Below are 12,697 nucleotides of genomic sequence, written 5' to 3' on the forward strand. Positions count from 1 at the left end.
TCACGAACCATTGCTGCATTATTATACATTCTATATTTCTTTATCCTTTGACAACTCTGACCTTACTTGACTTTGTAACATAGCTGGCCTTCTGCACAAACTGCTTTCATGACATTTTACAAATACCTTTCAAAAAGATATGCCAAAGAGATCCTGATGCAAAGTATTTGGTGGTTTAGTCAGAAAAATATGTACAGTCTCGTGACTGAAAAGAAGCTTTTCTCTACCTTACGTACTCTTCAAGAGAAATTTAAGATGCTGAGACATCAGTGTAATCATACTCTCCCAGCATCTGTTCCAGATGTCTATCGCTAATGGTTTTTTGTGTTTTACTCCAAAGGTAATCATCAGATGTGGCAATTTTTAGCCTTGCCCTTATCCTGCTGCCAACAAAATTATGATCTCTTCCTGTAGTTCATTAAATCTCATCACCATGAAAACAAGCCAAGAGAATTGCCATTCACCAGGCACGTTCCTCCTCATTTCTAGTATTAAATAACTTATCAGAAAAAAAGATGTTTATTTATGAAAATTTTGGTTGTACATTCAACAGCTGCATAGAGGACAAAGTAATTACATTACTGTAATTGCAATATCTGATCCAGCAGCACCTAGAGAAAGGGTGAGAAAAAGTATGTGTAACTGCTGTGCAAACACGTACTCCGGATCCTCACTTGGCACTCTCCGAGATACTATGCTGCTAATTAGTATTCATTATTACTAACAACTAAAGATCCCCATGAATCCCAGTAGTCAGTTTGCTTGTAAACCACAGTGCAAGAGATCCCCAGTAGTTAGCTAATACTTAATTAGTAACCCTATTTCCGAGGTAGGGACAGGAAAATGCTATTATACAATCAAGTACTGCAATGTTCACACACACACACCCCAAATATAATATCTTACTTGCTTTTACCAGGTGAACGTATCACAAGTAGCTTTAAAGTGTCAGAGAAGGACTCAAGAGGCTCTGCGGAGTTGTACTTTTTTGTATCCAGCATTTTGCAAATATGGTTTTTATCCTGACAGCAAATACACCAAGTGTACTTTTCAGTAATAGAAGTAGATGCCTACAGTTCTGCTCACCTTTATTCCCTCTGTTCCACGCTATTCTGGATGCTCCTTTTAGAAGTTATCAGGGTGGATTAGACACACAGTGCCATCAGCTAGAGCTGGACACCTCAAAGCCCTAAGATATTCTGATCGTTTCAAGTTAACTGTGCAGGAGGACACAAATAGTACTCAGGTTCTGTTGAGCTATGCAGCGGGCAGATGTCTTCACCTCCGGACAACGATTCACTGCAGTGAAGCCATTCGGCAGGTAGACTCCTAGTCCAGTGGCTCTCCACTGCCTGTGATCATGATCTCTGTTGGCTGAAGTCAGTAGTCTAGATTGCATGCCTAAAGCCAGACAGTATTCAACAACCCCTTTTCACACCTCTTCCATCCACCTTCCCCCCCAAAAAAACCCACCAAAACCAAACCAAACCACACATACACTGAGCAAAGCTAACAGATTTTTCATAAACACATTCAATGGAGACTAACGTTTTGAAGTGTTTGCCAGAAAATGAAGAGAAGGGTGAAGGAGTTTAACTGGCAAGTTAAACTACATTTGGGCAACATCCACTGGATGGAAAAAAGAACAACAAAAAACCCAAACCCAGAGCATGTATCAATCATGGACTGAAATGCATGACAGCTTATTAAAGCCATCTAAGATTTTGCAAGATCCCATAAAACTATGAAATCCCACTCAACGTTTTGAAATCATTCCTGCAAGAAACAGATCACTGTGGAGTTGGTTTTAACAGTTTAGGCTTTGCTTGCAGGTGCACAGCCGAAAGTACAACGCTCAGAAATGCCTCGCCAGGAGAACACTACATTATTAAAAGCTACACAAATGGATTTGCCTGTAAGAGGGAACAAATCCAGAACGCTGGTCCTCAGCTAGCTACAGAATCCCAGGCCTACCATGATGAAAATAACATCTCCAACTGACAAAAAAAAAATATCACCTTACAGGAATAACCAGCCTATAGAAAGAGTTGTAATTAAGTGTCCTCAAGCTGGCAGGGCAGGATAGCGGGAAACACATTTACAGCATACTGCATGTTATTGTACAAGTGATGCAAATGGGCAGCCTCATGTTCGGCACGCTACTCTGGGACACGGGGATGGCATTCCGTCTCAAACAGTCCTGGTTTTACAAATAAACATTTCTTTTCCTAGATTCCAAAATAGCTTCTTCCTGTAAAGTTAATCCTCAAAAAGAGCAAATTTTCTCTCCAGGAATGCTAGGCTATGTACATATAAAGTGTGTCTGTTCAAAATGGTTTTAGAGCCGGGCTCTTACCTGCCACAGCTGGAAAATCAGAATTCTCAGACTCACTCTGTCCCTGCTTTCCATTTATGTCCACAGCACTAAAAGGCAAGAAGTTCAAGTAAGGTCTTCTTTAAAGGGATGAGGGAAGGGCTTATTCTTGAGGAAGAACATTCACCTCAAGTATCACCTTTCCTGAGCCAACACTAAGCTTGCTATGGCTGAGGACGGCAGAACGTAAGCGAGTCCTGCTGCCAGCTGCAGGTTTTTGTATCCTTGGCTCATACAAACCAACATCAGGCGTTTCCATTCATAGGCTACACTCTGTTTTAGTGCCCTTCTCTTTCACTTGAACTGATGCGTGAATAGAAAAGTCAATTTGACTTTTGTGGGATACCAGTTAAGGAAGATGTCTTTTCAGCCTCGGAAGAGAACGTTACTGGAGGAGAGTCATCACTATCACAACAGGAGTCCTACATCAAAACTAGGAAAAAAAAGAGGTTAAAATTCATCTGCTGTTACTGATGCGCATTCTCTTCCTCAATATTAAGAGTTTTCTAAGTGCTTTCAGCGCCATTTCAAAAAAAGGCAACCTAGCAAAGAAAAGGGCTATCTAGAATAATTTAGGAAGACATCTGTTTTTATTTCCACTATGAAGTTTTCTTCATAAAAAAACCAACCACAGCTGTATTATAATGTGGGTAAATTGCTTAGTATCTCCAACTAGCCTTTGCTTGCCCTTCCTTTTCCTTCCTCCTCTTTTGTCAGATTCTTCAGGCATCTTCTTGTAGTTAGAGGGAAAATTGTTCTGTATAGAAGAGTACAAGCCCTTCGAGGTTAGATACACAGCCAGCTTCACCCCAGCTCCCAGTCCTCTACAACTATGGAGCTGCTTAGAGCAGAGGTGAAAGCAGAGCTGGAGAAGCTGTACCAAAGGAGTATTAAGAGAAGGGGTATCTGACACAGAAGAGGAAAAACTATATTTGCTCTGTCATTCTCTTTTGGGAAGCAGAGAACCATTTCAGAAGAGTGAGACTCTACATGCCGAGAGCAGTGCCAGCTGCATGGCTTTGGAGCATTTCAAAGCTACTTGGTGTTTCAGAACTACACATACGTTGCCAGGGCATCCAGGAGAGAGACTATACAGGTGTTATTTGGGGATGCACGCAACCTCTGCCCGCAGTCACTGTGCACGTTTCTAGATGGGGCTTGTTGCGTGACCGTACATTTCATTCAGTGCTAACTGCAGGTGCCATTTTCCTGTTCCCTCTACGAGCGGTTAGTTCCGAGACTTAGCACCACAGCTCATACTGCAGTTCCGAAAACAGTAAATGCAAACTATTTTTTCTTGCCACCTTACAAAACAGATGAAGGCAAGACAGAAGGATAAGGGCAATTCAGCAATTCAGTCCCATTATGGCAGGTTCATGAGAACAGAAACTCTATATAACCCCTTTCAGTATCATTCATCTATATAAAAACATGAAAGAAAATCATTCCAATCGGAGTCTTAAAATATCACCAGTAGAACTCAAAAACACCATTTAAAATTAAAACCTTTTGTCAGTCGCATGTGTGCTTACAGGTATCCAGCTGGATAAACCCACCCCTGAGATGCTGGAAACGGTTACGGTTACCCTTTGGTAGGCAGGCAGAGCAGAGGGTGGAGGTGACAAGGTTGGATTTCTGGCAGGGTACTAGCACCACAGTAAAAGGATACACTTTGGGTAGTTCTGTTGGTTTTGGATACGATAGGCCTGCTGGGACACTAAAAACCTATTTTGAACTCTAGTCAATCTGTTAATCTATCCCAGGGAATGAAATGCTTCAGTGCTTATCACCGCAAGATATGACTGAACGGTGCTTGGGGTTTAAATTACCATATTTAATTAAATGTAAGATACTGAAATGCTTGGGGAAATCCACTAATGAAATTTCACTAGCTGTAAAGCATAGCCCTTGTCATTGTCCCCTTCCACTGTCCAACCTTCAATGCATTAAAAGGCATTCTTTAGAAAACAAATATTTTTAAGTGTTACAAGAAACATGTCTTACAATCGGAAATGTTTTATTTTCTACTCTTTCATGGTACTGCCAATATTAATGGTCCATTAATAATCTTCAGTGGCCACAGATTTTCTGATTTACACTCACCAGTAAATGATCTGAGAATTCCTCTCAGGGACAAGAGAGCACAATGAAAGGTGCCTGGGAATGAGAGAACGGTAGAAAAAGCAAATTTCACCGTCTGCCTTTTTGAGATAATAAAGTATAAATGGCCAGGAATTAAAGTTATGGAAACTGATGTAGCTGTACCCAGTTATCAGCTGCTACTAGCTTGCAGGGATAAAGATGCTGGGCTATCCATGTATATCTGTCAGAGTTTGTCACAATATCTCTATCCAGTCTCTCTCACCCACCAGAACAATTTCAGTCTTTAGCCACATATTGAAATTAGACATGCCTCAGGGCAATCTCTCAAAATCCATCTCTATAAAATCAATCTGCCTTAGAAACAGTAGGACAAATTCATAATCCGAGTCCAAGTCCAGAGGGAAGTTTAACTTGTGTGGCATTCAAATATTGTGCTTCTGGGTGGTTTCAGGAGTTGGTCGTACTCCATTAAAAGTCCTTGTGGTTTGGGACATAGAAATCACCTCTTTCCCAATAAAGTCTGCAGGTGGTAGTGCCCTCAGCATAAATTAAAAGGACTTCTCTCTAATGGTCAGCCACTCTGGAATTCATAGAGGGCTTATCGTGTTTCACCAGTTGGAAAGCTGAAAGTGAGGGAGGAAAAAATACGCACAAGTTCCTAACTTCTTCAGCACACCTCTAACACCTTGCATGTGGAAATATTTGACCGGCCCTTCACATTCCTTTCTGTCTCTTTCAGGTTGCTGCAGAACTGGCCGCAGAAAAGGAAATGGCTTTGCAGAAAGAAGCCCAAAAGGGGAATAAAGGAAAAGAAGGGAAGGAAAAAATGAAAGGAAAAAACCCACAGAAAACTGGAAAGAACGTAAGGCATCCTGCAGTAAAAGCAGTTAGTTTATGAGAACAGAGCTAAAGTCCAGCCTATTCAGCCATGTGTGGGGCAGAGGCTGTAAATTTACATTAGACTGGTCCACCAAGGCTTCAGGCTTGGATTCAGAAATCAGAAGAGCTGGCTGAGGCCGGTCCCTCATAGCCTTTCAATAACCTTGATGATTCTGTGGAACTGAATTTCACCTCTCAATATTTAGGAATGGTCATTTGCGTAGCCATGACTCAGCTCAGTGGGAAGAGCTGACGTAGGTGCAGACTGCCAGACATACAGATGAGGGGGGGAAAAAAAAAAATACACTTTAGGGCTTTGACATCATTACCAAGACAGTGCGCACACACACTTCTTAAAGCACTATTGCTTTTTTTTTTTTTGGTGTAGATAACAAAATGATGCCCAGCTATCTAACCAAGTATTTCCACTTTTAATGGGGGTACAGAGAAGTTAGTTACTGCCACCCCCTCGCACAGCTAGGAAACGGGAACCTAAGTCTCACTTAGATACACACCTCAGAGGTTATGAAAATTTCAAACTAATTTAGAAGTGCAGTTCTGTATTGGCCAGCTGCGTCTTTTGTATTGCAGGCCAGTATTTCGTAAGCCTGTAAATAGCAGTCATGCATTTTCAGTCCACGTTCTCAGAGTATGAACTATTTTTTGCTTCAAGTCACAATGGACACCACTTAGTGTATAATATACTCCCTGAAATCTTTGATATACTAAGGGGCTGGTTTCACACAAGGTATGCTTCCAAATTCTTTCAGGAGCAACTTCACTGAGGAAAACACCTGTGAAACAGTGCAGCGACCAAAGGGCATCTTCAAAAGCAAGCTACACGACAAAAATCGTAGGCTTTTGCTGAAGCAGCAACTTTTGTTTCTCATTTACTTTATAGCATAAACAAAGTTGAAAATTTTTTTTAGTAAGGGTCATTAATCTCTCACCAAGTATGTGGAGGAGAAGGGTGAGTTTCTAGGGCAAAGCTTACTCTTCACTGCAAGTTTTACACAAATTAATTTTAAGTCCTAACCTTAGAACAACCATATAACAAAAAAATATGCTTTTCTTGGACAACATCCATTAATCTGACCAAAGCTCTCGTAACAGCTAGCCAGGAACCTAAAGTACATGAACTTAGGAAGCATCAGTCTATCTAATTGGGAGGTAGATATCCAAGTGTTAACTTGTAACTTAGATAGCATCTTCCCTAATTGAAAACACTATTTAAGTCATACGAAACAATGTTTGGGGCTTTAGGGTTGGGTTTTTTCCCTTTGTAAAAATGCACAGCAGGCTGAAGGAGCAGCATATATAAAAGTGTTTTCCAAGCTCTTTAAGCCTGTTCTTGTGTTGCTAACTAGGAAGGGCAGTGGCTGCTCCTGTGCAAACAGCAATTTTTTTTTAAGTTCTTGTCATACATGTCTTCAGATAGTCATATTTGTCATCAATGCACTCTGTGATAGTGTCTCCCTATCACAGCATTAGTGAAGGCATCGTACTCCAAGCAGTGAAAGGCAATTAGTGGTACAACTTCATAGTATCTTAGTGGCAGAGCAGAGCCAGCCTCGGGGAGCAACAGTGGAAAAGGAGTGTAATATGCCTGCAGATCTAAGCCAAATAATACTGGTACCAAGTTGGTGTTTGTCCATAAGATTTCTGATGACTTTCACTAGTGCCGTGTTCAGCCCTGTGGGACCACGTCATGGTGTGACTCCTTAAATCAGCACATACGCTGGAGAAGTCAATGGGAAAGATCAGATAAAAGTACACGTACGAAGGCAATAGCTTAGAAAAGCTTTTGAAATTAGAGACTTCAAAGACCATTGTCACTCACAGTTAAGAGCCCTATAGCATCTCAGCCAGGGCGGTTCCTTTCGGAAGCATTCATGAGGGTGTCCCCTTAATGGCTTTCTGTAGCTTTGCCTTTGTCCTCACTCCTTCCCAACTCAGCTGGCCCAGAACAAACCCCTGCCATACCTCTGGTCTCACATAGGCTATGAAAAAAGGCTGTTCCAGACACTTCAGTCTAAGTCAAAGTGGGATGCTAATGTTCAGGCACACTGAAAATGCCAAACCCAACCTAAGATTCTGGAACTGGATGGCAACTTGCTCATCTGCTTAAAAACCTGACTTTCACAGGATAAATTTCATCTCTTGTTGGTTTTGCACATTTCACTAGGTAAGAGCTAACACCACCAAAAATTAATCTCAATCCCCTCACAGTCTCTCCAAGGTGGTTTTGGAATGGGGTGAAATAACAATATAGAGCTCTGGGGCTTTATAACTTCATGTCATTCTCATCTCTTCAGCCATCACAAGTCCTGTCAAGTAAAATTCTGAGCCATTATAGCAGGTTCTCTATGGTTCATTGAGAAAGAACAAAGGGAACATTCTCTCCAAGGTTGTAATAATGACAGGGAAAAAAATAGTATCTAAGATCAGTTGAGAAGTATTTGGAAAAGTTCTAACAGCAGGACTCTTATTAAAATAAGTATAGGCTATAAGTCATAGCGATGCAGGCAGAAAAAAGCCCTGCTCCTAACTTCAGTTCTTAAAGAAAACAAGAGTTTGATCCCAGAAGGAAATTTAAATATTTCTGAAAAGCCTGATAGCAATCTTTAAAAAGGTGTATTTGATATCAAAGTAACTTTGTTTTCTTTACTCTGTAAGGTGCTGATTTGATTTCCCATTGGGCACCTAAAAAAAAAAACCAAAACCAAACAACCCACAAACACACACAGCACCGCAAACCCACAACTTCAACACCCTATGATCCCTCTTTTCAATAGCAGAACACGTGTTAGACCGGTCTGGACTGCTTCACCCAGTACCATGCTACAACCTGTCTGTCTCAAACACAAGCAAGACCGCACATCCCTCGATTTCATCTAGAAATGTTTAACAGAGCGACACATTTTGTCCTTAGCGAAACCCATTAGCAAGATCTCCACAATGGAGTCAATTCAAAATTTCCCCTGCTATTGAACGAGAATCACCTAGTGTGGGCTAGGCTTTGGAAAGGTTCAGAACTATATTCAAACTGTTATTTCCATATCTCTGCTTAGATTGAAACATATATTGTTGGTTCAAGGTGCCTTAGCACACTTAACACAGAACAAGCGTGGAATCAATCAACTGAACATAAAAAAAATACATGAACTGACTTCAAAGGAAAAGAAGTTCTTTATATCACGTTGGCTCGTACGCTGTTAATAGAGGCAAGAGGGAATACAGAATGGCATTCTACAACTGTCCTTCAGATGCAGAGTGGTTTTGATTAAAATCAATGAAACTGACACAACAACATTATTTACATCAGCATATAAAATCATTGAAGCTAGTAATTAAAATGATTTATTGGCTTATTTGTAACAATAAAAGAAACATTATTGTGTCCTATGCTATTAAGAGGCTAAAAATGAATCACCCATTTTTAGGCTGGTTTGGGGGGGAATTTTATTTTAAATAGTTAGCAATTATCAGTATTTCTTCTTAGAACATCATGTTTTAATCATTTGCTATAAAATATCATGAAAACATGTAAAAAGAATGGATTCTGCCTACTGCAAAAGATCCACAGATGAATCTGAAAACACCACACCCTGCAAAAACTGAGAACACATTAGAGTAACTGGGAATTTGAGCTCTGGGTGTCAAACCCTCAAACACTTGCTTATATTTTACCCAAATGGTTCTTGATGTTTAGTCAAGAAATTCCTGAATCTCTTTCAAATAGATCTATAGACCATAGGGTCGAAGTGATAAATATATTTAGGTTTTGCATGTCCTTCCGGGCCCAAACTTTAATTACTGTAATAACGCTTTAATTAAAAACATATTAAATAATTCACATGACCTGGCTGCAGCTGTATCTACTGATAGCAGGTATGCAATGACAGCTAGAGGCACATATATAGGGGGGTTGTTTCATTTTACTTATTCCGAAAAAATACACTTTATGTCTTACCGATAACCAATGGTTTACAGACTACACATTGATTAGCAAAGTCCAATACAACTTGCATTGTCTTGCATAAATCCACATTCACCTCCTCCCCAAACGGTGACCTGATTTCCTCACTAGTAACTATTACCTCAAAACATTTTGAGGACTTATGACTGATAGAACATGAAGAAATTCCATCATTTTCTGACAAGTTTTTCCATCAGGAATACTGGTTCAATGAAATTAAACTATTTCAGGAACATGTCAAGGTGATTTACTTTAGAGGAAAACGTCAAAATGTTTTGATAAAGTTGAAACAAAATATTTTGTTTTGCAAGGTACACCAAGATCACTATTTTTCTTTCTGATTACAGATCAAAATGAGGTTTCAACAGTTTTGAATTACCCACAAAGTTGGGAATTCCTTTCTGGGGGGAGGGAACAGCCCTACAATAAGATTAACTAGAAAAAAAAAGCAAGGTAATTTCATTTACATGTTGTAAGTCTCCCAACTGTGTTACACCTTCAAACAAGCCAAAGTTTAATTCTTGTGACCTCAGTAGGTCAACTGATGAACAGACACCCCCTTTCTTCTATCAATAGGATAAAGCTTCCTTATAGCCTGCTAGAAGGATTTTTGTTGATGAGACAACAGCATCTTATTCCTCAATTTAAAACAAATCTTTAAAAATCCAATGAAAATTACATTTTTTCATACTCGCAAAGTTTCTACATCTTAATATTCTGATTTTTCTTTTTATCCCACCTCCCTAATCTAGGAAGAGGAGGAAGGCTGGAAGATGGCTCCCAGTAATTTCCTTTCAATACTGGAGGAAGGAAGCAATCAATACAAAGGTCAGTAGAAAAAAAAAAACAACAATTACAGTTGAAATGTCCTTCTAGTTTACCTTCATCTGAATATCATTCCTATAAGGTCAAACAGTGCAGCTGCCCAAACTATGGAACATTATAGAAGTGAGGACATTAGATTAAAAAAAATGGTATTTAGGAAGGGAGTCTCAGTACCTCAAGTCTTCTTTGGAGTCTCTCAAAATCATCAAGCTAATCATTCAGGAAGGTACAATTCTATATGAGTGAAAGTGGCCAAGCTAGAACCAAAGTGCTTTGGTGTTCATGCAGGGGCTTTCTTGGATTTTCCAAGGGCAACAAAATGACAACTGAATAGCAAATGGTTCAAAAGCACTATTCTGTAGATCAGACTTCAGCATCAATGTTTTCAATGCTCCTGTAACTCTTCATCCTGTCTTCTTCTCATTCGTGGAAGGGGTCCGTGGACTTGTTCACGTACACAATCTACAGCTAGTCAAATTGGTTTTGATGACATGTTTTAATAGGAGAATCATCTTTTCATGCAAAGGCATGAAAAATGTTCCTGGACTATGAATATACTTGCTTCACGCAAAGTGTGCACAACTTAAATATAACTCAGACTTACAGCTAGGAGACCGGCTGGTTTTTTCACACTGAAAAAGCTGCCCAAAGTAAGGTTTTCTCAATTAAAAAAAAGAGATTTTCACAAAAGGACATCTTGCTCTTTTCCAAATCTCGGTCCTCTCCTCTATACTTGATGCCTTTGTCTCAAACACTTGTCTTCAGTGTGCACCCTAGATACACCAGTGAGTTAGCAATCGCTTGTGCTAGGCTTCGAAGTTAGCACAGAATTTGTGCACTTGTCTGAAATAAAAAGGGGCATCTGTCCCATAAACTATATGTGAACATCACGATAGGACTCCAAAGGTCAAACAGGCCAAATTGAAGTCCTTGGTCATACAGTGTGCCTGACCAAAGCTTTCAGGGTTATTTTCGCTATGCTTCTTGCAAATTCTATTCTCAATCAATTATTTAAAATATCTTTTCTGCTCCCCACTCTGCAGAGTTCATGGCTTGCTAAAATTCCTCATATGAAGAGTCTCCATTAACCCCTCCTGCTGACAAGTTACTGGCATCAAGTTTTCTGCCTGATTTGGGTTGGCTAGGGAGAAAGAAGTGTACAACTTACTTGTTAAATATACATCGGTACAGTTTTGCCTGATCTCTGACTTCTAACAATTAGGATTTTCTTACATGTTATAAATCATAAAGCAGTTTTACGGCTAGAGAGGAATTCTTTGTCCCAGACTCTACTCTTGAATGCTACATCAGAACCCCATTGAAGTCAGCAGGAGTTTTGGATAAGGATCAAACCCATCTATGCTTCTTACCTTAACTGGCCAAGAACATTATGTGTGCTTTTCTACGTGCTCAGGACAAAACGACACCTTGCTACTCAAAACCAGCAATAGCAAGGGCAGTGTTCCCCCCCCATCCCGCAAGACCCAAGAGCAATGAAGGAGCAGTGTAGAGGTCCTACCTGTTGCAAAGCAGCAACAAGAGGGCAGTAGGGTTTTGCATTGCTAAGTAGATTTAGCAATACATTTATCCAGCACTCTGCTGACACATAGGTGATACAGTAGCTGTGCTTTCCAGTGCTCCTTGGATCCCCTGCTGAGGCTTTGCAGTCTAACAGGCTTCAATACAATGCTGAACTGCAAATTCACAAACTCCTTGTATTGGTGCAAATAACTCTCCTCCAGGTTGTAGAAAACATGTTTGGCTGTAACCTCAACACAGACTTTAAACAGTGCTTCCCAACATGGCAGTAGATACCAGCGTTAGGAATAAAGACACCACAGAGGTCAATATGTTAGTTTGATAGGAACAGAGACTCCCAAATTTCACAACTATCTCAAGTAATAACAAGTCAGAGGATGTACAAGAGGATGGGGGAGATGTTTGTCACCCAAACTGCATCTGAACACCAGAACTGCCATTCCAACAAGATACCTGCTTTGAGCTCTGCAAGTATGTAACTTTTGAGGGTTACTCATGCTAACTTTTTACAGACAGATGAGTGCTGAATTGGGGGTGTTGTGTTCCTGTATCTCTCACAAGTCCTCCTAAGGGCAACTCAGCAGCCTATTAACTATGTGTGGCGCCTGTGTTCCTATTCAGGCACCCGAATTGGATACCTAAAGCCGGTCAGCATGAGTACCTCCATCTTCCCGTTATATACTGGCAGCACTTGCAGGTACACTGCAGTAACGTGCTCAGGTAGGTCAGGCACAGGCAGCATCCTTTTTGTGGTAAAGACTCCAGCCTGGCATTCAGAGTTAAACACCGATGCTCACCTCCAGGCCATCCTGCCAGAGCTGACAGCTACTCCTCTAGCTCCAAAGGCACATAAGAAGGAACCATTTTCTGCACAAAGCACAACCAGAAATCCTCAGAGTGGAAAGAGCTCTCTTGCAAGCTTCAAAGAATAGCTGCGGTTCTGTCTTATGCACAGTAAGAGTCTATAGCTCTTCAGTTAAACTTCAGGTGGTGGTGGT

At 40.5% G+C, this 12,697-nt stretch overlaps 1 protein-coding gene across 1 annotated transcript in view; it reads left to right on the forward strand.

The window, feature by feature from the left end:
• IQCA1 (IQ motif containing with AAA domain 1) overlaps positions 1-12,697 on the forward strand; it is a gene marked incomplete at its 3' end in the record, with an annotated part of 75,945 nt that overhangs the window by 26,065 nt on the left and 37,183 nt on the right. Inside the window, exon 3 of the mRNA XM_009707457.1 lies at positions 10,088-10,163. Within this exon, the coding sequence (XP_009705759.1) occupies positions 10,088-10,163 (76 nt within the window). The remainder of the gene's footprint in view (positions 1-10,087; positions 10,164-12,697) is intronic.

The sequence above is a fragment of the Cariama cristata genome, unplaced genomic scaffold (assembly GCF_000690535.1).
Source record: "Cariama cristata isolate BGI_N322 unplaced genomic scaffold, ASM69053v1 scaffold10099, whole genome shotgun sequence".
Taxonomy (NCBI): Eukaryota; Metazoa; Chordata; class Aves; order Cariamiformes; family Cariamidae; genus Cariama; species Cariama cristata.